Here is a 23752-nt window from a genome sequence, read left to right as displayed (position 1 = left end):
TCATTTTGATTTACCCATTTATTTCTTCAGAAATCAAAAACATCGTCATCATCATCACCATCAACATCATCAAATGACCAATCCCAGTCTTTAAATGCCAAATCAAGCAATCTGTAACAGGAGGTTGGCAAGTTTATAGCTCTGTTCTTTACAGACTGCAGAACGTAGAGAGCACTACGGCTGGAGTGTGCTGAGTACTAGAAGTTTTCCTTCTGAGTACACCTTTAATCCCAGCACTGTGAGGTCGAGGCCAGCCTGGCCGACAGAGTGAGTTCCAGGACAGCCAGGGCTACACAGGGAAACCCTGTCTCAGGTAGTGGGGGAGGGGGTGTCCTTTCAGGAGCAGCATAGCCAACAGTTCCAATGGAAACATCCAGTGAAGTTTCTCCTTAGGTGTGGGCAGGTGTGAATATGCTGACTGGGCACAATGAAGAAGGGCTCTCTGGGGGAACCCAAAACAGATACTACTTGGGCTAAGAATATAATTTGCCCTTTACACTGATTCCTACTGTCCAGATAAAGATGTAGCTACACTGATTTTCAGTTTGAGAAGTATAAAACAAATTACATTAGACAGTTGCCTTTTCTTGTTGCTTAATAAATTACACCATAAAAGATAAAACTTTGGAAGGGATCAACAAAGGGAACACAGATCTCTCAACTCTTGAACGACCCCCTACCTGCTAAGTGGTCACCAACAGCTATGTTCTAATATGGAAACTAGGGCAGAGAAAACATGGAAGAGGCATTGTCCATGTAACTCGCTAAATGAATTGGACATAAAACAGAAAGATGAATAGTGTCTTTTTAATTAAAAATCTTAATTAACACACTACTCTTCCTTCAGATTATATAAACCTTTAGCTTTTTAGAAAATTAAGCTCATTTATTATTGTATGTGTGCATACATACAACATGGAAGTTGCCTGAAGGTCAGAGAACAATTGTGGGAATAATTTCTCTACTACCATGTGGATCCAAGGTATGGTGCCTTTACCCATTAAGTAAGCTATCTCTTCACCCCTGATCTGTTACTTCCTACTAAACAATAATACTTATCACCTTAAGACTGGGGGTGGGGGGGAGTTTTAATTATTCCTAATTATGATGCTCATGAATTTTTGCCAAGAAATTTTCTGGTCCCCAAGGTTATATCTGTGAATATCATGTCAGTGACTTTGAACTTGAGTGTGTATAACTTACCCAGTAATCTCAGACCTTATTCTTAGATCTGAATATGATTGGCAGAAGTAGAAAGGTCTCATTATTTGCATGTTTAAATAAACTGAATAATTTTTTATTTTGTTTTGTTTTTTTTCAGACAAAGTCTTAGGCATCCTAGGCTGGCCTCAAGCTTACTATGTAGACCAGGCTTAGCCTTGAACTCCTGATCCTCCTGCCTCTGCTTCGCAAATCGTAACATTACAGGCATGCACTACCATACCCAAGTTTTACTTGGTACTCATGCTTGCAAGCGTGCTCTTAACCTCTGGGCCATTTCCCAGTCCCCCAGTGTTGCAAATTTATATTAAAACTATAAATACTAGGTTATTAGTGCAATTATGTCCTTAAAACATCTCTTCCACTCAGTCACCTAATTCTGGTTATTTCTACTTAAAAATCTTTCTGTATTAAACTTTTACTACCACCCCCCTTTTTTTTACTGTCAGTACTCAGTTTATACGTCAGTAAGTCACTGAGAAACTGGTATTAAAACAATTATGTGAGAAATCGGTATTAAAACAAGTCAAAGTTCTTTACAAAATCTATCCTTTTTAGTTGGATCCAGGCTTGCTCTCCAGCATCACATTACCACTGTCTACTGCCTGTTACTTTGTCCTTCCCCAGTCTCAGCACAACATAACATTGCAGATAAAAAGTACGGCTTTAACTTAACTTAAACTCAGTAAGGTTGAGTCTTTCTTTTTGTAGAGACAGGGTCTTGCTATGTAGTCCCTGAACTCAGATCTGCTTGCCTCTGCCTCCCAAGTGCTGGATTAAAGATGTGTACCACCTGACCAAGAACACACTCTGAAATTAGTACTGCCAAACTCATCTTTAAACTGTCCATTTCTGCTTACTTCACTGTCAAACAGTAGACTTTACAGCTAAAAGTGCAGACACTGAGTCTAGATTATTTGGACCTAAACACCTGGTCCTTGGGCACATGGTCTTTCTGATGTACTTAGGAGGCAGAAAAGGCAGGTCTGTCTAGATATGATCCCTAGATCTATCTGTTGGAAATCGATCCCCAGGTGGCAGTGTTGAAGAACAGGCCCTGAGGAGGACATTTCTGTCATTTCAGAGATGAGTGGGTTCTTTGGGGATAGTTCAGTTATACAAAGCAAGCTTTCTCCGCTCATGAAGCCCTCTGCCAAGTTATGGTGCATGAAGCCTTCACTGGATGCTAGTGCCATGCTGCTTAGATGTCCTAGCCTCCAGAACCATGTACTAAATAAACCTATACTTTTTAGTGTTACCCAATCAGACGTACAGAGTATAAGCACAGAAGACAGAGATAAAGTATTAAAACGGCATTTATGCATTAACAGTTGTACAATACTGATAATAAAAACTTAATTTTTAGACATTTTATACAAATGGATTTCTGTGTTTGTCTCTCAATTCTTTTAAGATTTTAAGTAAGATTTATTTATTTTCTTTTTTTGTAAAAACAAACCCTGGGCCTGGGGTTATATGCGGCTGTTAGCCATCTGAAGCAGGTGCTATGAATTAACTTCCTCTCCAAGAGTAGTAGTTGTAACTGCTGAGCAACCTCTCTATCCTCCTTTAGAGACCTTTGTTTGGCCTCTTAATTGCCGTTACCTCCCCCCACACGCTGTGTGCTCATGCATATTCTTAAATCCAACCTGCTCAGTGTGTACCTTTTGAGAACCTTTAGCTTAATTACTATCATGTAGTCAGTATTTTACATTAATTTCATATTTCTTTTGTTTTGAGACAAGATCTTACTATGTAGCCTTGACTGCCCTGGAACTCACTCTGTAGACCAGGCTGGCTTCAAATTCTCAGAGATACACCTGCCTCTGCCTCCCAAATTCTGGGATTAAAGGTGTGCGCCACCATGCCCAGCTAATTTTATCATATTTCACACACAAAATATCCAACCATTTTGCTACTGAAACACCAAATCTACTTTTGTCATTCTAAATGATTCCCTGGAGATATTACTTCCAGAAATTCCATATGAGAAGTCTGATAACAAAAGCAAAAAATACATTATCAATTATATACTGAAGGTCCTGTGTTAGGCAACAAAGCAGCTGAAATCAGATCCCTGACCAACCTAAGATTCTTTCCATTAGCTAACCAAACCTTCATCTCCAATGAAAAGCCATGTTTACAAATGTCTGGTACCTAATAAGCCAAGAAACTGTACTTCTGAATCCCAATGTAATGTGACTTCAGTCAGTGAAGCCATATAGAATGGTTTCGGCATTTCTCTATATCAAGATCACCCTTGACACTTCAGTTCCAAGCAGTGCCCATGTCACTCAGCATTGTATCTCAAGCTGAACTGGATTGCTCTGTAAATCACAAACACTGTTTTGCACTAATCAATGTAAATTAAAATTGAAACTGCTTTCAGTTCTGCTTCTCAGATTATCTAAAAGAAGTTTGTAATGTGTGTATGCACCTGATATGTAAACATCTGTGTATAATCTTAATGCCATTTTCCAAATCACTAATTAGTCCATGTGCTTATTAAGGATGAAAATAGCATGATTATATACAAAAGTAATAAAATATCACCTTTAGATTTTGGTTGTATTTAATATCTGTAACTTGTAAAATATAGTTTTTAGCCACATCAGAGAATAAGACATATACACTGTAAGTTTAAAATATTTGGTTTCCAATGACTCATTAAAATATCAAGAAAAGGAAAATCATAATTATCCAAGTTTTTAGTTTGATATAAAAAGCAACTTTTTTTTGTGTGTGGTTTTTTCTCTATAGTTTTGGTGCCTGTCCTAGAACTAGCTCTTGTAGACCAGGCTGGCCTCAAACTCACAGAGATCCACCTGCCTCTGCCTACTGGGTGCTGAGATTAAAGGCGTGCGCCACCACCGCCTGGCTATAAAAAGCAACTTTTAAGAAAGCAGCTCCAACTTTTTGCCATATTTTATTTATTACCTTGGTTTGTTTGGAGCAAGCTGTCGACTGGGCCGCCGGATAGACTGGTTTTGTTGTATTTTCATTGAGGTCCTAGGAGATGATCGGGCAAAAGGGTCTGGAGCTGGAGGTTTCTTAGGTATCTTTTTCACCAACCGACTAACCCATTTCTGCTGTTCTTCTGTTGAATTTGCTAATAACAATAGATTCTTTGCCGATGATATGTCATAATAAACTACAAAAAGAATTATTTGAAATAAATTAATGTGATTAAAATGACCCAAGCCCAAATAACAGCATAGCAAGTACTTCCCAGCTCACCTTTGCAAGGTGCTATGATCTCCTCCTTCTTGTCCATGTGATCTTTGTGACATTTAATGTGGCACCGACGGCACTCTAGAGCAGGAGGGGGTTTAAACATGTGCCACAGTGGCTTCATACAGGCCTCACAGTTAGTTGGGAAGTGATAAAGAGTAGGAATAAACTCATGTCCTTTATGGCAAATATAATTAGATTTTTCTCCCACAGGCTCCACTGGAAATTCTGGTTCCTTCTTACTTTCTCCTTCATTGGCATACAGAATCTATAAACACCAAGAGGACAGGAGTGACTGCTACACACTTTTAAAAGATTTATTTATTTTATTTTATTAATATTTTGCCTACATGTATGTATGTACACCACATGCATGCCTGGTATTTCAGAGGTTAGAAGAGGGCATCAAATCCCCTAGAACTGGAACACAGATGGCTGTGAGCCACCACATGGGTGCTGGAAACCAAATCCAGGTTTTTGTTGTTTTTTTTTTTTAACTTCTGAGGCGTCTCTCCAGGTCCTGCATTATGTTATTATTAAATAGAAACATTTCTGATAAACTACTCTTGCTTCACACTAAAAAAATTGATGTGTTTAAACAGGACCTCCTTATTTTTGCTTTAGTATTTGATAGCAAAACTATCAGGATAGGCTAACCAAAGGTAAACAGTTGAATAGGTGGGTTTCCCCCTTCACTCCTCTAGGAGGGACTCATTTAGGGCTAGAAGTATAGTTCAGTGGAAGGTCAAAACTCTGGGTTCAGTCTCCAGTGTCCCTCCTATCCAAACAATCAAAGTCCAATATGACAACTACAATAATTGCTTGCATTTCTTAAGAAAAAAGTGGGTGAACTATATGCACATTTTCATTTTAAAAGATATTTGGAGAGTTAAGGGATAAAAGGAAGGGAGACAATATGCAAATAAATGCCCAAATAAAACAGCGTAAGTACTCAAGAGAAGAAAAGGGGAAAAAAAAAAAAGGACAACTCCCCTACAATGGATTGGGCACAGCAGTTTTTATAGAGCGTTTTACTATGTTTTAAAAAAGGTGTGTCTGCGCGCGCGCCTGCACACACACACGTGCCCGCACACACACACATGTGCCCACACAGTGCCTGTGGAGATCAGAAGGGGGCACTGGATCCTATGGAACTGGAGTAACAGGTGTTTGTGAATTATATGGTGTGAACGTTGGACCTCTGATGGAGAAGTAAGAGCTCTTACCAAGCCATCTCTCCAGCCCTATAGTTTGAAAGCTTTTTAAACAGGAGCAGTAAAAGTAAAAGCTTGCCCTCACTTTAAATAAACAGTAAAAGTGCTACTGCTTCCAACTTGAAAGTGACTTTTTAAAATTTCCAGAGTTGACAATAAAACCAAAACAGGAATAAGTTTACGCTCTAAAAAAACCCACCACCACCACCACCACCAATCTTGTGAAAGGGCCAACAAAGCCCAGAGGCATAACATAAACTAGCAAACACCACCATCAGGACAGAGCTGTCCTCAGACAGAAGCAGCACACGTAAAGAGCAAGCCATCTCAACTGGGGTGTGACAAAGGGAGAGCGTGAGGCAGTCCTAGGCCAGTGAAGAAAGGGATCTAAAGCATCATGTCACACAAGAAAGAACACAAACACTATCCTTACCTGGAATATCCTTGGAATTTCTTTAGCATCTGCTCTGTACACATCTGTCTGGGTAACAGGTCGGACATGAAACAGCTTGCTATAAAAGGTTTTTAAATAAAGGAATAAATAAAATGTTATACAAGGATTATATTACATCGGTCATTTCATGCCAAAAGTTAAAAATCAGCTATTTTATTGACTCATGTTAGATGCTCTTAGACAAGGTTGGTTTTTGTTGTTGATGGCAGGGTTTTTATTGTTGTTGTGTTGTATTTTTTTTTGTTTTGAGACAGAGTCAGTCTCACTATCTCACTATGGCTGTCCTGGAACTCACTATTGTAAACCAGGCTGCCTTCAGAGATCCACCTGCATCTGCCTTTCACGTCAGGATTAAAGGCGTACATCTATTGTTTTGTAGTTTAAATAATTTTTAAGATAAATTTTCAAGTTGAACTTTCTTCAGAAAATAGTGTATTAAACCATGAAATACAGATGTCTTGCACACTAAACACCATCAACTTTTCATTTCTACAAAAGAGATCAAAGGAAAATAGTTGCACTAGGAGAATGAGAGGTGTGCTGTGATTGTTGTGATGGACAAGGCTCTATTATTCAGACTTTACACTAGACACTTACTCTATATCTAGAACCATGTAAGGGTTAGACTGCTCTTTATCTTGTTCGCTGTCGTAGAAGAGAATCTTCTTACTGCTTACAATCACGTACTGTTAAAAACAGGAAAGGAGAAACTTACCAAATTACTGTGTACTGTATTTTCTTTTACAAGAGATTCTGTATTTGTGATAAAGTCATATGCTATGAAAGTAAATAAAAAGCAGGAATGCTGTTTTAGAGAAGTTTTCCTTAAGGTAACAGGTTTCTATTTGTAGATGCTTTAAATAAGTAAATGAGGGGAAGAAACAAATGAAACTGAAACCGTATCTATTTTAAGATTTGGAATCTACACATAGAATGAACTCACATCACCCTGATCAAATATGAACAGCCATGGTAACACAAGTATCAAGTATCAAGTGTCTTTCTATCACATCTGGAGGAGTTTCCCATAGGAAACAGAAGCACCAGAAGAACAGATTTCTATTTATGACCTCAGAACCCGTTTTAGAAATGACCCAGAGAGAAGTCTTTTACACAGATAACAAGTCACATCAATCCACACCAGAAAGCATAAACGGGTTTTCTGTGTCCAGATGTGCAGGCACATCCAACTCTACAACTCCAGAAGGAAAATGGCTATAGTTAAAGCAGAAGCTAAAAGAACCACATTCAAAAGTACTGAATACCTTTTTAACCCATCCAAACTTTTTAGTGTTGTTCCGCACAGGCAATGACAACCATCCTTCTAATCTTGATTCTGTAAATAAACAATACATGAATATAAATACAATGATTCTCTCCGACAATGAAGAATTTAATAAAACTTTAATGTGGAAGTCACAAGCCAATCAAACCTGCCCTTTAAAATTCAGACCATAAAGTACCCAGACTACTATAATAATGCATAATCAGTAGAAGCACATTCCACAACGCAAAACAAAATCAAGGTCACATCAGAAATAAATACTCCAAATTATAACATCAAAAACTCCATTGATTAAATTCATGCACTGGCAAAATTCAGGGAGAAAAGCATCACAAGAGCCACTGAGATCTTTTTACTGCCCGTCTACACCAAGCAGTCCACTCTTCCTGTGGAGGGAATGAGATGACTAGAGGTGCAAAGTGCACTGTTGAGTAGAAAGTTCTTTAAATGAGTATGTGTTCGGAAATATGGAATTTTAGAATGACTATTCTAATTGTGTATAATAAAGAGCAAACCTGTTTAATAAGGAACAATATAACCAAAATTTCTAAGTTCTAAAATATCAAAATAAGTAAATCTTAAATCAACAAAAGAAAGTATCTTAAGTCCTGGGACTCTTATTATAAATTTGCTAAGTATTTTTCAAATGAAATTAGCAAGGGGATGTCGTTCTAAGAGAATATTTTAATACTACAAGTTGTTGCAGATTTTAACTGTTATGCTCCAACTGTACTAGATGCTCTACACAAGCTCTATGTCCTCACAGCTCCCACAACAGCACTCTATCACACAGGCAGATGAGGAGACTGGAGCCTAGAGAGATCACTGAGAACTTGGACTCTTCACTATTTCACCTGGGAGGCTTTTCAGGTAAGGACCAGGCTGAATTGTTCCCTGTGCACACCATGAACATGTATATATTCAGTGAAAACCTGAACGCAGTCTCTGAAGCAGTCATAGGATTTTGTTCTCTTCTGTACTGTCACTTGATATAGAACTAAAGAAAAGCTGTCTGAAAACAGATGAAGCCATGCGCTTTAAAGGATATACAACATTCTGTTTTGTTTCTGGAAAGTTGGCTATAAAAAAAAAATCAAACAATCTAGCAAATACAATCACAAGCTATTTGAAAAACGCTTTAAAATCAAATTGCAGTTCATGCAGCAGGTTTTTCACTCCATCTACACAGTATGTTGAGTGAGTGGATTGTTAGTTAATATCATAAAAAAAAATTTCAAAAAGATAAAATTAAGTAGCTGGGAAAACTCCAAAGACAGAAAGATTTTTCAGGATGTCACCTGCACCATTAGGCTCCGATGAAATGGGTAAGTAAGGCAAAGAATCGTCTTCAGAGTCAGAATCAAGAAGCGTGTGAGAACTGGAGGGCTTAGTGGCAATATTGAGAGAAGTAGAGGAACGCTGGTAGGTGAAAGACATGGATTCCATAGTGTGTGACTGAGTGATGTGGACTAAATGCCCACAAGTAAGAAGCAAGGCAGAGCAGAGAGAGAAAAAAAATGAAAGCTTAAAAGACAGACACTACATCACATAGGAGCTAAACATCCCAACATTTACAATTTCATTACATGTCTGTTTTTAACAAAACAAGTCCCAAATGTCATGTGAATCGCTACTCCAAAAAGGTTTTCTCTTAAAGAAATGATCAATATTTTTTTCAAGAGCAAAGTCAGGTCATGGAACTTAAAAGCAATCAGATGACTTGTATTTCAGGCAAATACAAGGGCTGACCAAGAATGTGTACCTGGAAATCCATCGTCAGGCTCAACATCCCCTGGTCCGCTGCCTATACTGGAGCTGTCCATACCAATATGCAAGGCCTGCAGCTGTGACCGCAGCTGTTCTATGTCACTGTCTTTACTGTCCAGAGTCATCTGGAGTTCAATTCGAATCTGGCTCTCTTCAGCTATTTGCTGTAAGAAAATATATTAACAGATGAGATAAATATTATGAGTGTTGGCCATAGTTCAGTAATAATTGCTAACAGAAATGTTCTGCAACCACACAGAAAAGGAAATAATTCTGTTTTGAAGGAATGTTTTCAGTGTAAGCGTGTTCTTACAGCCTGCATTTCATTCAGTTCTTTCTGGTATTTGATCATCTGTTGCGTCAACTTTTCACGTTCAGACTTAAGCTCCATATGTAGTTTTCTGTTCTCTTTCTCTTTTCTTCGTACATCTGTGTCACTACCACGCTTGACAGGTTCTTTTCGATTCATGATCTCCGCCAACTTATTCACAGCCTTAAAAAAATAAGCATTTAGTAAATAATTATGCTGTCTTCTCAGAAACTCACCAATTGCAAGCTACATGATCACCAGTAATTCCTCTCCTATACACAGGGCTATAAAGAAAACACTTTTAGCTTGTGGAAATGGCCCCAGTAGAATCTGTAACAAGTTCCACAGACTGAGGTGAAAACTTTAAAAGCAGGAGGCCTCCTGCAACTGGTCGTGGAACTTGTGGCCGGAGTGAAATATTAAGCTGTAGTTCTCATGGCCATTTGTTTTATCTTCTTCTATTCTCTTTTCATATTTACAAGATGTTCCTGATAACCTACACTGAAACTTCAAGCGAGAAACCATCCCTTGAGATGGTTAGTAACCACGACCTTATTTATGTATAACCAGCGCTTTACTTCATAAATTATTTTCAAATAATAGTCTAAAACTTTCCCATCAAAAAAAATTCATAAAACTGTACATATGTCATCGAAAATGGGCCTAGGTATATAGAAGAGAAAGCCCTAAGCAAAAAGAATCAATAGTTTAAATTTACATCTTGAAGATTTACAAAGACCAGATACTAGTTGTTAAACAATAACTGACCATAAAAATTTATCAACCTGTTCTTGGATATGTGCCATTAGCCTTGGATGATTTTACGTTTTACTTTACCAAATGACAATGATGTTGTCTGTTCTATCCGTGATTGCTTCATTAAACACATCTTTTAAGAATTTCAGTATCTGTTTCACTATGTATAAAAATCCTTGTTTGAAAGCTGTAAAATACACATGGATTCAAACTGCCTCAGTGTTTGATTCTGTTTGTCATCGCCGAATCCTTAACCACCAAGCCCTCAAGGACCCTTGTCCCAGGGACCCCAGTACCTGACTGGGGTGGTCCATGGCATCCATCCTGTATTCTAAATACTTTTTATTCTCATGACTTTTGAGAATAATAATTGAAAGTGTTTGAAGGGTTGTGAGTGTAGCTTGGGTAGAATGCTTGCCTAGCATATGCCAGGCCCTAGATCACACGCTTGATATCATTTTCTACTAATTCAACTTTTATTACAAGAGAGATTTTAATGGGCAAATGTTCCTCCTCCTATCTGGAGGAAGTGAATTCTGCCTTGGCACTAAAAAGTACTTTGTCCAACAACAGAGAACAGTACTAGCACACATGTTTTCCTACAAATCCAACTGTGGGAGCTGGCAGAAAGGTGTCAATCATCACATGTGCCCTTTCAGACCACCTGACACTTTTCAACCTATTAGCAAATAATAAAAAGCTGGGAGAGAATGTGGGACATATGAAGTTTCTTCTAACTTGACAAAAGTAAACCAGGAAATTATTTAAACACTGATATTACAATGAGCACAGTTTCTGCCCTATAGAGCTAGAAGTGACAGGTGACAGGAATGAAAACAAAATTCAAAACTGTATTTGCATTCTGGTGACGTACTTGGGTCTTGAGTGTTCTCTCAGTCAACAGCTGCTTCTCAAACTGAGCTTTAATAGCTGCTGCACTGATCTCTTCATCTTTCAACTTTGAGAGTTCTGAAAAAAGAGATATTAAAATTACACAAATAACTATAGCTACTAGGTATGTTCACAGTAAGCTCTCTTCCTGCTAATACATACGCTCTTGAGTGTCTTTCAGCTTGTTGTTTAGTTCTTCTTTCTCGTTTGCAAGATTGGCAACATCACTAGTTAGTGTCCTATTTGTTTCTTCGAGCTAAGAAACACAAGTGGGGGAAAAACCAACGTATTAATTTACAAAATTTTAGTTGTCAAACAGTAATCCAAATTGAGACCCCCTAGAACACCTCTCACCTTTTCACTTCTAGTGTTACCACACTAGACTTTCCCTGGATAAAACTGTTGCTCCCTCAAAACTTCTAACATATCCCAAAAAACCAAAAATCTGCCCTTCTGTTATAAATCCTTAGCAGCTTTTTTAAAAATGAGAAAATCACTTAATAAATCAAGAAAAGGACTTGTGTTCCAATCATGAAGAATAAGCTTAAAAATTGTAGTGTTTCTTTCAAAATGTTATTTAAAATGTTAAAAAATGAGTTTTTTCCATATTCCATTCAGATTGTATTTCTATCTTTCCTTCCTTAAGTTTTATTATAGCTTATATGCTCAACTTTCCCACCAAATACTGCACATTTTCATTATAAACACAAGAGATAATATGTGGTGGCGCATATTAATCCCAGCATTCAGGAGGCAGATTCAGTTGGATGTCTGTGAGTTTGAGGCCAGCCTGGTCTACAAGAGCTAGTTCCAGGACAGCCAGGACTACTAAAGAGAGAAACCCTGTATCAAAAATCAAATCAAATCAAATAAATTATGACTCTCTTAATAAAGAATTAAATTTGCCACAGTAGGGTATACCCTTAAGCCTAAAACTCAGTAAACAAATGCAGGAGGGTGTCTATAAATTCAAGGCCAGTCTGGTCTACAGAGTGAGACCCAGGCAGCCAAGGATAGTGAGAATTAAGATGTGGGAATGTCAGATCATGTTTCTAGACCCAGAGGGAGGGGAAGGCAGGACAAAGATTGTGAATTCTGGGTCATTCTGAGATCAAAATAAATAACAACAAATTGTGTTACCCCGCTGATATAAAGATATAGATATAGAGATATATAATTCATTTAGCTCTAACTTCTGTTCACTTCCACTTTCTACCATACTTAATGTGCCTATTTCGGTTCTGTTTGCTAAGACACAGTTGTATGTATTCTAGGCTAGCCTCCACCTTGTTCTGTAAACAAGGGTGCTCTTCAACTTCTGACCCTCTTGCCTTCACTTCCCAAATGCTGGAATTACAGCCATGTACTACCACATCTGTTATTTTTAATTTTAATTTAATGCATATAAGTGTTGACCTAAATGTTTGTCTCTGTAGCATGTGTGTGCAGTGCCCTCAGAGACCAGAAAGGGGCGTCAAAAACCCTGTAACTACAGAGTTGCTGCAAGACAAGTATGAGCTGTCATGTGGGTGATGGGAATCAAACCCAGGTCCTCTGGAAGAGTAGCCAGTGCTCTTAAGCACTGAATCATCTCTCCAGCCTCTACACCTATTTAGCAAACTGAGATGCAAGGGTTTGCTGTTATAAGCATCTCTGTGTCTCTAAGCACTGTGCTAGTTTCTTTAGCATAGTTATCTTAGTGTGGACTTTCTTTGGGTGGTACCATACACTTGAAATTTACCAGAAATGGCCATACTATTAACAAAATTACAGATATTATATTGACTTTAAATCTCCATTTATTGTAAAGAAAAATGTCATTTTCCAGACACTTGAATTTGACAGCTTATTTTCAGTCACATAAAAAGGGTATTTCAAATCTATGGCATTCATCCGACCTTTTGCTGGAGAACAGCATCCACTGATGTATTTGCGCTACCTCTTTTGGCCAATTTTCTTCTAAATCGTTTCATCTCATTTAATGAATTATAGGAATTACGCATATATTCTAAAAATTAATGCTGTTTAATATATATTGTTTAGGCTGTCTTGTGTCACATAGACAATTTTAGGTTCTAAAAGCTTAAACTTCCTATTTTTCACATCTGGTCCTTAAGCTAGGTACCATTTACTTAGTCAGATTGACCATTATTCCTTTCACATAAAACCCCATTATTCCGAAAAACCAAAAAAAAAAAAAAAAAAAAAAAAAGCCGGGCGGTGGTGGCGCACGCCTTTAATCCCAGCACTCGGGAGGCAGAGGCAGGCGGATCTCTGTGAGTTCGAGGCCAGCCTGGACTACAAGAGCTAGTTCCAGGACAGGCTCTAAAAAAAAAAGCTGCAGAGAAACCCTGTCTCGAAAAACCAAAAAAAAAAACCAAAAAAAAAAAAATAATAATAATAAAAATAAAAAACCCCATTATTCCAAACCCACTTCCTGACTGAGTATTTTCGCACTGGCTTTATTACTATCTGCACAAACACAAGGTCTTGTGCACGCACCTCCCTTTAGTCGACTGTGGTATTCAGTAGCTCTGACTGACAGCACAAGACCAACTGCTTTCTGTTTTAGTTTTCTCTGAAATGTTTCTTTAGTTAGACTCTGTTACCATTTACTAACAGATACAGATAATTTTTAATTTACATCTGATACAGCTCCTAGATGTTTCTGAGATTTTTATGACACAATAATTTAATTACAAACTCAAAGCACCAAGAATTTTACTTACAGATGCAATTGTGGCATCTTTTTCAGTAAGTTCTTGCTTGTGTCTAGCCATCATCTCTTTTATCTCCAGCTCTTTCATGATTTTCTCTTTTTCCAAATCAGAATATTGTTCCTCAGCAATGGAACGAGCCAGCTGCTCAGAGTCTGCTTTGGTAAGGGTGATCTCTAGCTGGGCAGCCAAAGAGTCTCTGTATTTCAGAGATATACCATAAAAAATATAAGCATATGGTAATGGGATTGAACTCAAGGCCTCGTATATTCTAAACACAGAGTCTTCCCAAGCTAAGTCCCAGATCCCTTGGAGATGGCATTTTAATGATCATTTTTCATTATGAAGTCAAAAGTCTTTCTCTACTTGATTCTTTATCACTTTTTTTTTTTTAAACTTGGTGAAAAGGAGGCTGAGAACAGGACATGTAACCATGGACAAGGCCTGCCCTTACCTTTCATCTTGTAAGTCCTGCTTCTTCTGCTGTAACTCTTTACACAGCTTAGTCTTCTCTTCATTTTCTTCCTTCAGTTCTCTAACTTGTGTCTTATAAAGGGTCTAAACAGCAAAACAGAAATGTGTCCATTATCACCAAGAATATGACTTACATTCAAAGCCTAGCCAGGCAAAAATCTCAATATACACACATATTTTCTTAATGTTGAGTAATTTGGGGCTCCTGAGAAATTAATAATTTTGTGGGTTTTCCCATTTTCTAGTCACCAATTGAACAAATATTTGGCTATCTGCCAAAGTACACTGTAGATAGAATATCCTACATCTAGTTCCTACTCAACCCCTAAAACAGCCAGTTAATTTTATATATATATATATATATATATAAAATTATATATATATTATATAATAATATAAGCAAAATTTCCAATTAAATGTACAGGCTGGTAGTATAAATGAAGAGGTGATGAAAAACATTGCTGGTTAATTTTGTTTGTTTTATGTTTGTTTTAAGGTGACAGATCAATGGAACTACTCCATGAAAACACTTCACATTGCTGGGCAGTGGTAGTGCACACTTTAAGTCTGACATTCAAGAGGCAGAGGGAGGTCAATGAATTACTTAGTTCAAGGCCAGACTGATCTACAGAATGAGCTTCTGGTCAGCCGGGCCTACACAGAGAAACCCTGTCTTGGAAGCCATTAAAAGAGGAAAAGAGGGTAGGAGGGAGAGGAAATACGTCATATTTTTAAAGTGCTCTCAAAAAACCCCAGAAATATCAAAATGACAATTTTATTCCTTTCCTTACAAAAGCACAATTTCCAAAATTTGATGCTTTTAACCAGCTTCACAGGCTGGTAATAGTTTATGCTTAGAATTATGTTCTAGCAACAATACCTCATTTATTTTTTTGAGACAATGTCTCCCCTTTTGTTGCCCAGATTCGCTTCAATTTTGAGGGTTCAAGTGTTCTTCCCACCTCAGACTACCTGGCAGCTGCAACTCTAAGCACATACTACCAAGCCAGTCTGATAAAAGATTCCTGTTAGAGAATCTATTGTTTTTTGTCCAGCACTTTTTCTTTTTTATGGTACTGAGTACTGAACTCAGGACCTCCTCCCATGTTCCCATGTTAGGCAAGCATTTCACCAATGAGATATCCCCAATCCCGGTTTGCTTTTTATGAGTCAAGTAAGATTCCACCTAAATAGTTATGGTGTGATGGTAAACTATTATAATTCCAGCACTCAGAAGCAAGCAAGGGCAAACAAACAAAAGCTGTGCATCTTACCCTCTTCTGAACTCCCAGGGTACCATGCATGCACGTGGTACACATACATGCCTACACCCAAAATACAAATACACAGAAAGTGAAACAAGTATTTGTTTCAATTAAAAGACAATCATTCTCTGGTTCTGTAGGAAGTGCCTTACTGAGAAATACTGCTCTGCTTCAAGCTGGTCTTGCAGTTCCTTCATCTGCCCGTCTGCATCCTGCCGCTCTCTGTGAACATGGAAAGTCCAAGTCTTTAGTAAAGTAAGATATACACATTCAAACTCACTCTGCAAAGAATCCCTGCAATCAAGTAATTTTCACGCAACACTAACTTCACCACTGCCTTCCAAACTCTCATCCTTGCAGGCCTGGTAGCAGAGTCTGTAATCCTAGCAACTGGGAGGCCAAGGCAGGAGGGATTGTGAGTTCAAAGCCAGCCTGGAGAATTTTATGAGACCATGTATCAACAACAACAACAAAAAAAAAAAAAAAAAAAAAAAAAACCCACAAAAATCCAAACAACTGAAAGCCATATGTGGTGACTTGTGTGTGTAATCCTTGAACTCCAGAGGCTGGGAAAGAAGATGCCTGGGAGGTCGTAGCCAACCAGGGCTACACAGTGAGACTATTAAAAACAACAGACACACACACAAAAAGAAAACTAATCCTTCAGCACTGTGCACAAGCTTTTCCTGAGGCTATGTCACACTGTATGTCATTAATTCAACAGCTAATACAGTGTGTGCCTGTATTTTCAGTTTTACTTTCACATTGCTATATAAATTGGCTCTGGAATTCCAATCTGTTTTGCACTACCAAGTGTTGGGATTATAGGAATTATTACCAAACCTGGCTTTCATTTTAAATAAATACAATTATATAAATAAACACACAAAACCTCTCAGAAGCCATCAATCTAACTATCTGAACCAGTTAACTTACTTTCGAAGTTCAGCATTTTGCTTTTCCAAATTCATTTTCATTTCCATGAGATGATTATTTTCTTGCTTTATCTGCTTTTCTGACATTTTCAAGGTGTTAACTTGCTGAGTCTGCATCTTCAGGTCATTTTGCATAAGGCAACGTTTCTGAGTTTCCTGCTCTATCTTTAATGTCAAGTTTCTAACCTAAAAAGTAAATTGTATACTTAGTATCTAAGTAAATTATTTTGATTTTTCTCAAGAACAATAATTTCTTAATCATATCACATTAAAATATAGATATTTCTAATATTTTTAAATATAATCTTTAAGTTTTAAGTAACTTAAAATTATTCAATTATGACTGATTTACTCTAGCATTAAACCCAACAGACTCCATAGAATATTACAAGAAAAAAATTTAAAAATTAAATAATGCAGTCGCCATTAAATGTATCCAACAAAACTAGCTTCTTATTGGTTCATTCATTTTTACTTAGTGCAGTGCACACTTACATCTTCATTTAGCACATCTTTCTGCTTCAGCAGCTCGTTTAGTCTCTGCTGGGACTGTTTGAGGTCGCAGTCCAATAGAGAGCATCTTTTCTCGGCTTCCAGGAGCAGGTTTTCCACTTTCTGCTTTACAGACCTTTCTTCCAACAGCTTCTTCTCCATTTCTATTACAATGAAAGTAGACACAACTGTGAGTCTGAAATGTAAGTATTTTAATTAAGAGCAAGTGGTACTGTCCTATATTGTTATTTGTTTCTAACTGAACATTTTATCACTTCAAATATACTTGAGATATTATACATTTTAGGCTAGAAAATTGGGAGTTTTATTTTTGCAATATAAAATTATCATACTACTTGTGATACTACATTTATTCTAATGGAAAAAAGATAATCCTGTCTTTGTGTAAAAGACACTGGCATCTTTCAAAATAAACAAACAAACAAACAAACAAAAAAACAATGTGACTCTTCCTACTAGAAAGCATTCCAGGCAGATTCCATCACTTCTCTTTCCGCATATTATTACACAGGTGTTGAAAATTATGTTTGGGGAGATAGACTCAGAAACCCAACTTTCTGATCTTAAATCTTGGCTCTCACACTTACTAATTATTCAAGTAGGTAAATAAACTTCTTTAGCCTTAATTTTCTTCCATCTAGGAGGGTAATGGTATTTAACCTCCAGCATATGGCAAAAAAGTGTTGAAGCAGATACATATATGGGACTTAAAATACTGCCAGACATATGGCAGGCCCCAGGTAAGTGCTGAATAAAACTTAACAGGGTTTTTTTTTTTTTTTTTTTTTTTTTTTTTTTTTTTTTTTTTTTTTAGAATTAGTAAAATGTTGGAGAAAATGGAGTAAATCTACAAAGTATTAGCTTACTTAGTAAGTAGTCTTTGGTTTTTTTTTTTAAGTTATGCTTTCCTTCATTTTTTAAAAATGACTTGCAATAAACCTAACTTATCAATCATAAAAATAATCTTTTAAAAGCATTTTTTTCATCTTTAGGTGATCAACAAAGTGTACCCCTAACCAAGTTAAGTTCAATTCTAAAGGTAAATTTTAGTTAATCTTTTGATTAGTATTTCAGTTCATACCCAAGTAGGAGTCCTCTGCCCTCTCACACCGAATGTTTAACATACAACTATTATTTACAGTTGTATTAGGTAAGAATGTAATCAATTAATTTTTCAGGCCTTTTTTAAAGTGTTCACATATGTATAAAGGCTTAAAGCTGATGTTGGGTATCTTCCTCGTCTGCTCCCCACTGTATACTGTGGCAGGGCCTCTGAGTGGGTGAATGTGGAGCTCACTAATTCTAGTTTGTCTAGCTAGTGAGCTTGCCCCAAGGATTCCCCTTCTTTGTCTTCTGAGTGCTGGGATTGCTGGTGGCTGCCATGCTTGCCTGCATTTGATATCACCATCTCCATGGCCAGAACTGAAAATATTTAATGAAAGGTCTTTAAAAGTATGCACAGATAAAGGAAACATTCTCTACATGCTAGTCAGTAGATAGTATTTCTAATTATTGTACATGTACAATAGCACTTGATTTTCACAACCTAATAATACCATCATTATCCCTTTACAGGGAACTAGACAAGGTCATACTGGCAATAATTACTTGTTCAAGACATGTTCTTAGTCTATGGAAGTGATAACACGTAGTAGAAAGAGAAAGAATTTTAGATTCAGGCTTGAAAGACATCTATAATATTTAAGTGATGGATGCCTATACATAAAAATGTAAGGAAGTCATCACCTATCATGTATTAGTGTTCCAAGGAACCACTGGAAACAAAAGTTATATTGAACTGTTTCATTTTTGTCAGTTTAAAAAATAATCAAAAAATAAATGCAATTACTTACTCAAAAAAATAAATAAAAAATATTCATTTAAAAAATCATATATTGGTGTAGAGAATAGAAAGAAGCACAAGAAAACTTACTGAGTTGGTAGACATATTCTACATCTTGCTTTGGTGGTAGCTACATGAGTGTAACACAAACATCAAAACTATTTACACTTTATCGCATATAAATTAAACCTCAAAAGCAACTTAATTCTCTTCTATGCCATACATAAGGAAATTAACTTAATTAACTTAAGTCCATTAACTTAATCTCTTCAGATTAGACCTTCCTAAGCAAAGCACCTGTCTCATTTCTCTCTCTTTCTTTTTTGTTAGTCAGGGTCTCACTGTGTAGCCCAGGGTAGCTGTATAGCTGAGACCCCATCTGCTTCTGCCTCCTGAGTGCTGGGATTAAAGGAGTGCACCACTGTTTACGACTTGTTTGAATTAGTGCTTTAATCTAAGTTGATTGTAATAAGAAAACCTAAATCTTAATTATATTTAAAGAGTGAAAGCCTACTTCTAAGCTATTCATATTTCAGTAAGAAGTGAAACTTCTGATCCAGAGTTTTAAGACTTGGACAAAAATATTTTCAAATATTGATTATTTGTGGAATTTCAAATCTATTAATAAAGTTAGAAAACAAACAATTCTAAGATAAGGCTAAGGCAAAGATTGGTCTGTGGAAGCTAACATTGGGATCTATTAGTATGACATGGCTTTAATAAAATTTGACTGGCACCTTTAGTACGTCAGAGTCCAAAACACTCAGTGAACTGAATAGTCTAGCTCAGTGGTTCTCAATTATGACCCCTGAGGATCAAATAACCCTTCCACAAGGGTTGCCTAAGACCATTGGAAAACACAGATATTTTACACTATGATTCATAACAGTAGCAAAATTATAGTTATGAAGTAGTAACAAAATTAATGTTATGGTTGTGGTCACCACAACATGAGGAACTATATTAAAGGGTCACAGCATAAGAAGGTTGAGAACCACTGTTCTAGATGGACTAGCTATTATGTAAATTTTGATATTATATAAGTATTAATACTTTTGTACCACAGCTAGGGAAATGTTAAACTACACTAAAGTTATGTCAAAGAATATATTTCCCAAATCAGTATAGAACATCACATTATACACCTTATGGCATCAATGTCACTGAAACATCACTTTCTTTCAGATTTAAAAATATGGTAGAATGATTTTGCATTTGGGCTTTAGTTTCTTAGAAACTGTTGTAATAATACAAATGGTTTTTGTTTTTTTTTAAAAAAAGAAAGTATATGAAGTTTCCCTGATAATTTCTTTCCTTTCAACTCCCAATACTTGGCAATATAAACAAATATATTTTGTACAAGTGAAGACTGATTCTAGAATGGGAATACACCTCACAATGCATACCTTTCATGGCTTCTGATTTAGCTTCTTCAATGGATTCATAGATCTTGTTTTTATCCGCCAGCCGTGCTTTTGTGGTCTTGTGCTCAGCTTCTTCTTGCTCTAAACTCTGCTGTATCACTTTCAGTTGGTATGTCATATCTATTTCCATGTTGCTCTTTTCCTAATAAACATTGTTCATGGTGATTATTAACAGAATTTCAAAGACTTTTAAAATTCTTTTAAACAGTCTAAGAATGTTCGGCATCTTCCTTGCCTTCTCTGTCTGAGTTTCCTGTGACTTAACAGCTGGCCTCTGCCACCATCTGAGATATGAACTGAGCGTCTAATTTCAACGATCTGACAAGATTGCTTTTCTCACCATTCAATACTTCTTGGGCTCTCCTCTTCCGATTCTAACCTGCAGCCCTGATACTACCCACTGATGCTGTTGACAATGGACACTCTGGCTCTCCCTAACCAGCTCTCACCTTCCTGCCACTCTCAAGGTTCCCCAACTGCTTCTCAGGAGCTAGTTTTACTTTTTTTCTAATTAGCTATTTTACTTTAAATGTATGTGTATTTTGCTTCTATATGTGTGTGTTTACCACACGTGTCTGGTACCCATGTAAGTCAGAAGGGGGGGGACAGATCCCCGAAACTGGAGTTACAGATGGTTATGAACCACCCTCTGAGTGCTGGGAACCAAATCTGGATCCTCTTAACTGTAGAACCATCTCTCCAGTTGTAGGACTCTGGTATTCTTTACACACAAGGTCTCTCTTCCTAAAGCATTATTTCTTGAACTTTAGAAATGTATAATAATAGCCATGTGTAGTGGCTAGAACTTTAACCCCAGCACTCAGCAGGAAGAGGCAGGCAGATCACTGTGAGTTCAAGACTTGCCTGGTCTACATACAGAGTTCCAGAACAGGCAGGGCTACCCTGAGAAACCCCATCTCTAAAACACCACCCCGCCAACCACCAAAAGAGTAATGCTTGCAATCTAGCTACATTAAACAACAACAAACCTCATGATGTTCTACTACCCAAATAGTAGGTCTTTTTCTGTGATGCTGGGGATTGAACTCAGGGTTTTGAACATGCCAAGTAAGCACTCTACCACTGAGCTACATGCCCAACCAGACATGTTCTAAGTTTGAAAGACTTGGATAATAGAAGTCAGTCTATTTTCAATATATGCCCCAGGATTTGTAACATAGAGTATACAGTCAGCAAAACCTGAAGTATTTATTATCTTACCCTTAAAGGATTAGTTTCATGACTCACTCCAGAAATACTGACAAAACAAGCAAATCATACCATTACTGTTCCCTACCCTCAGCTTTGCTGAAGCGGCTACCCTCCAGCTAGAGTCTACCTCTTTACCTGCCCAGCTCTCTGACATACCAGGTCAGGGATCACTTTCTACACCTGAAAGGCATACTGTGTACAAACAGCTAGCATTTTGTTTGCATACAAAACATTAGAATTACCTAGGCCAGTGGTTCTCAACCTTCCTAGTGCTGAGACCCTTTAATACAGTTCCTCATGCTGTGATGACCCCCCCAATCATAGAATTATTTTCATTGCTACTTCATAACTATAATTTTGCTGCTGTTATGAATCATAATGTAAATATCTGTATTTCTGATGGTCTTAGATGTGAAAGTGTTGTTCTACCTCCCAAATGGGTTGCAATCTACAGACTGAGAACCGCTGGCTTAATTACTGTTATTATTTGAGCCTGGGACTCACCAGGTAGCCCCCAGCAGCTAGCCTTGAACTCACAGAGATCCACCTGCCTCTGTCTCCCCAGTGTTGGGATCCAAGGTTTGTATCACCATGACCAGCTTATTATCACTTTTAAAATTATCTATCAGACTGTGATATTATTTAAAGCAACACTGCATCCTAATATTTCTACTATAGAAAACATTAAATATTCAGAACAATGAATAAACAAATGAAAATAAAAATATTAACTAGAAATAATCCCTGGCGGGCTGGAGACATGGCTCAGAGGTTAAGAGCATTGCCTGCTCTTCCAAAGGTCCTGAGTTCAATTCCCAGCAACCACATGGTGGCTCACAACCATCTGTAATGGGATCTGGTGCCCTCTTCTGACCTGCAGGCACACACACAGACAGAATATTGTATACATAATAAATAAATAAATATTAAAAAAAAAAAAAAGAAATAATCCCTGGCTCCATAGAATAAAAAAAAAAGCCTCTGAATGTCACAGTCATATATTTCCCCTGAGGTTTTTCGAAATAAGGTTTCTCTGTTTAACAGTTCTGAAATTCACTGTAAGTCAGGGTGCTCTTGAACACACAGAGATCCACCTGCCTCTGCCTCCCAAGTGCCGGGATTAGGCATGTGCCACAGCTGCCTAGTATAAGTCACATTTTAATTTTGTATTATTATTGTAATATTAAGATATTCCAGTCAAAACTTCAATTTTTCTTACACTGTATGAAAATCTCAAAGAACAAAATACTTATTTTAGAAAGTCTGAATTTCTGGGGCTGGAGACATGGTTCAGGGGTTAAGAGCACTGGTTGGTCTTCCAGAGGTTCTGAGCTCAATTCCTAGCAATCACATGGTGGCACGCAACCATCTATAAAGAGATCCATCCGATGCCCTCTTTTGGCATGCAGGCATACATGCAGAGCACTTGTACATAAAATATAAAAAAAATAAATTTTTTTGAAGAAAGTTTGAATTTCTTTTGAAAGTTTGGGTCTCTAAAAAAAGGACCATTAAAAAAAGCACTGAGTCCCTTTGTTCATATAATTCAGCAAACCAAGGGCTGCCTATATGGTATTAAAGTTATAGCTCTTCTTTATATAGTCAAGTTCAAATAGAAAAGTCTATGTACATATGAAAACATTCTAGCTAATTAGTCCCTTATTTTGGTAACTTTTCCTTTTTATATATATACAATATTCTGCCTGCATGTATCCCTGTGGGCCAAAAGAGGGCACCAGATCTCATTACAGATGGTTATGAGCCACCATGTGGTTGCTGGGAATTGAACTCGGGACCTCTGGAAGACCAGCCAGTGCTCTTATCCTGAGCCATCTCTCCAGTCCTAGTAACTTTTCTTATCTGAAATCGTATTGTCCCCTTCTCACACACAAAGTGCAATGTGCTGTGGTTACCTTCTCTAGGTCAGCAAGCTTCTCCTGCAGCTGTCTCTTCTCCAGCTCTACTTTTGCTAGCAAGGCTTTGCCAGTCTTCAGATCTTCTTCCAGCCCAGATATTCTACCTAAAAATTCAAACATTCTTTAAAACAACATACTTAGCACGCATTCAATTAAGAATTATCTACCTCATATTTTGTAGTTGTTACTTGTGAGCAAGAGTTTTATAACCTATCAGAACAGTACTTTAAAAGCTAATTTAGCTAAAACTCAACTGATCATCCAAATCTAAAAAATACTATTTGAAAGTACATCTTTTGCTCACAAAATTTTAATCAATATATT

At 37.2% G+C, this 23752-nt stretch overlaps 1 protein-coding gene across 2 annotated transcripts in view; it reads right to left on the bottom strand.

The window, feature by feature from the left end:
- Rock2 (Rho associated coiled-coil containing protein kinase 2) overlaps positions 1-23752 on the bottom strand; it is a 100587-nt gene that overhangs the window by 4812 nt on the left and 72023 nt on the right. For both annotated transcript variants that reach the window (XM_038319798.1, XM_038319799.1), the window contains 16 exons: positions 23426-23532; positions 20283-20442; positions 17016-17176; positions 16522-16706; positions 15738-15807; positions 14301-14404; positions 13859-14045; positions 11292-11385; positions 11113-11207; positions 9486-9665; positions 9168-9336; positions 7386-7456; positions 6718-6806; positions 6100-6178; positions 4459-4720; positions 4159-4372 (listed from right to left, as the gene is read on the bottom strand). In XM_038319798.1, the coding sequence (XP_038175726.1) occupies positions 4159-4372; positions 4459-4720; positions 6100-6178; positions 6718-6806; positions 7386-7456; positions 9168-9336; positions 9486-9665; positions 11113-11207; positions 11292-11385; positions 13859-14045; positions 14301-14404; positions 15738-15807; positions 16522-16706; positions 17016-17176; positions 20283-20442; positions 23426-23532 (2227 nt within the window). The remainder of the gene's footprint in view (positions 1-4158; positions 4373-4458; positions 4721-6099; positions 6179-6717; positions 6807-7385; positions 7457-9167; positions 9337-9485; positions 9666-11112; positions 11208-11291; positions 11386-13858; positions 14046-14300; positions 14405-15737; positions 15808-16521; positions 16707-17015; positions 17177-20282; positions 20443-23425; positions 23533-23752) is intronic.

Source organism: Arvicola amphibius, chromosome 2 (assembly GCF_903992535.2).
Source record: "Arvicola amphibius chromosome 2, mArvAmp1.2, whole genome shotgun sequence".
NCBI lineage: Eukaryota > Metazoa > Chordata > Mammalia > Rodentia > Cricetidae > Arvicola > Arvicola amphibius.
The sequence above is the reverse complement of the archived record's forward strand: the minus strand, read 5'-3'. Positions and strand labels throughout refer to the sequence as shown.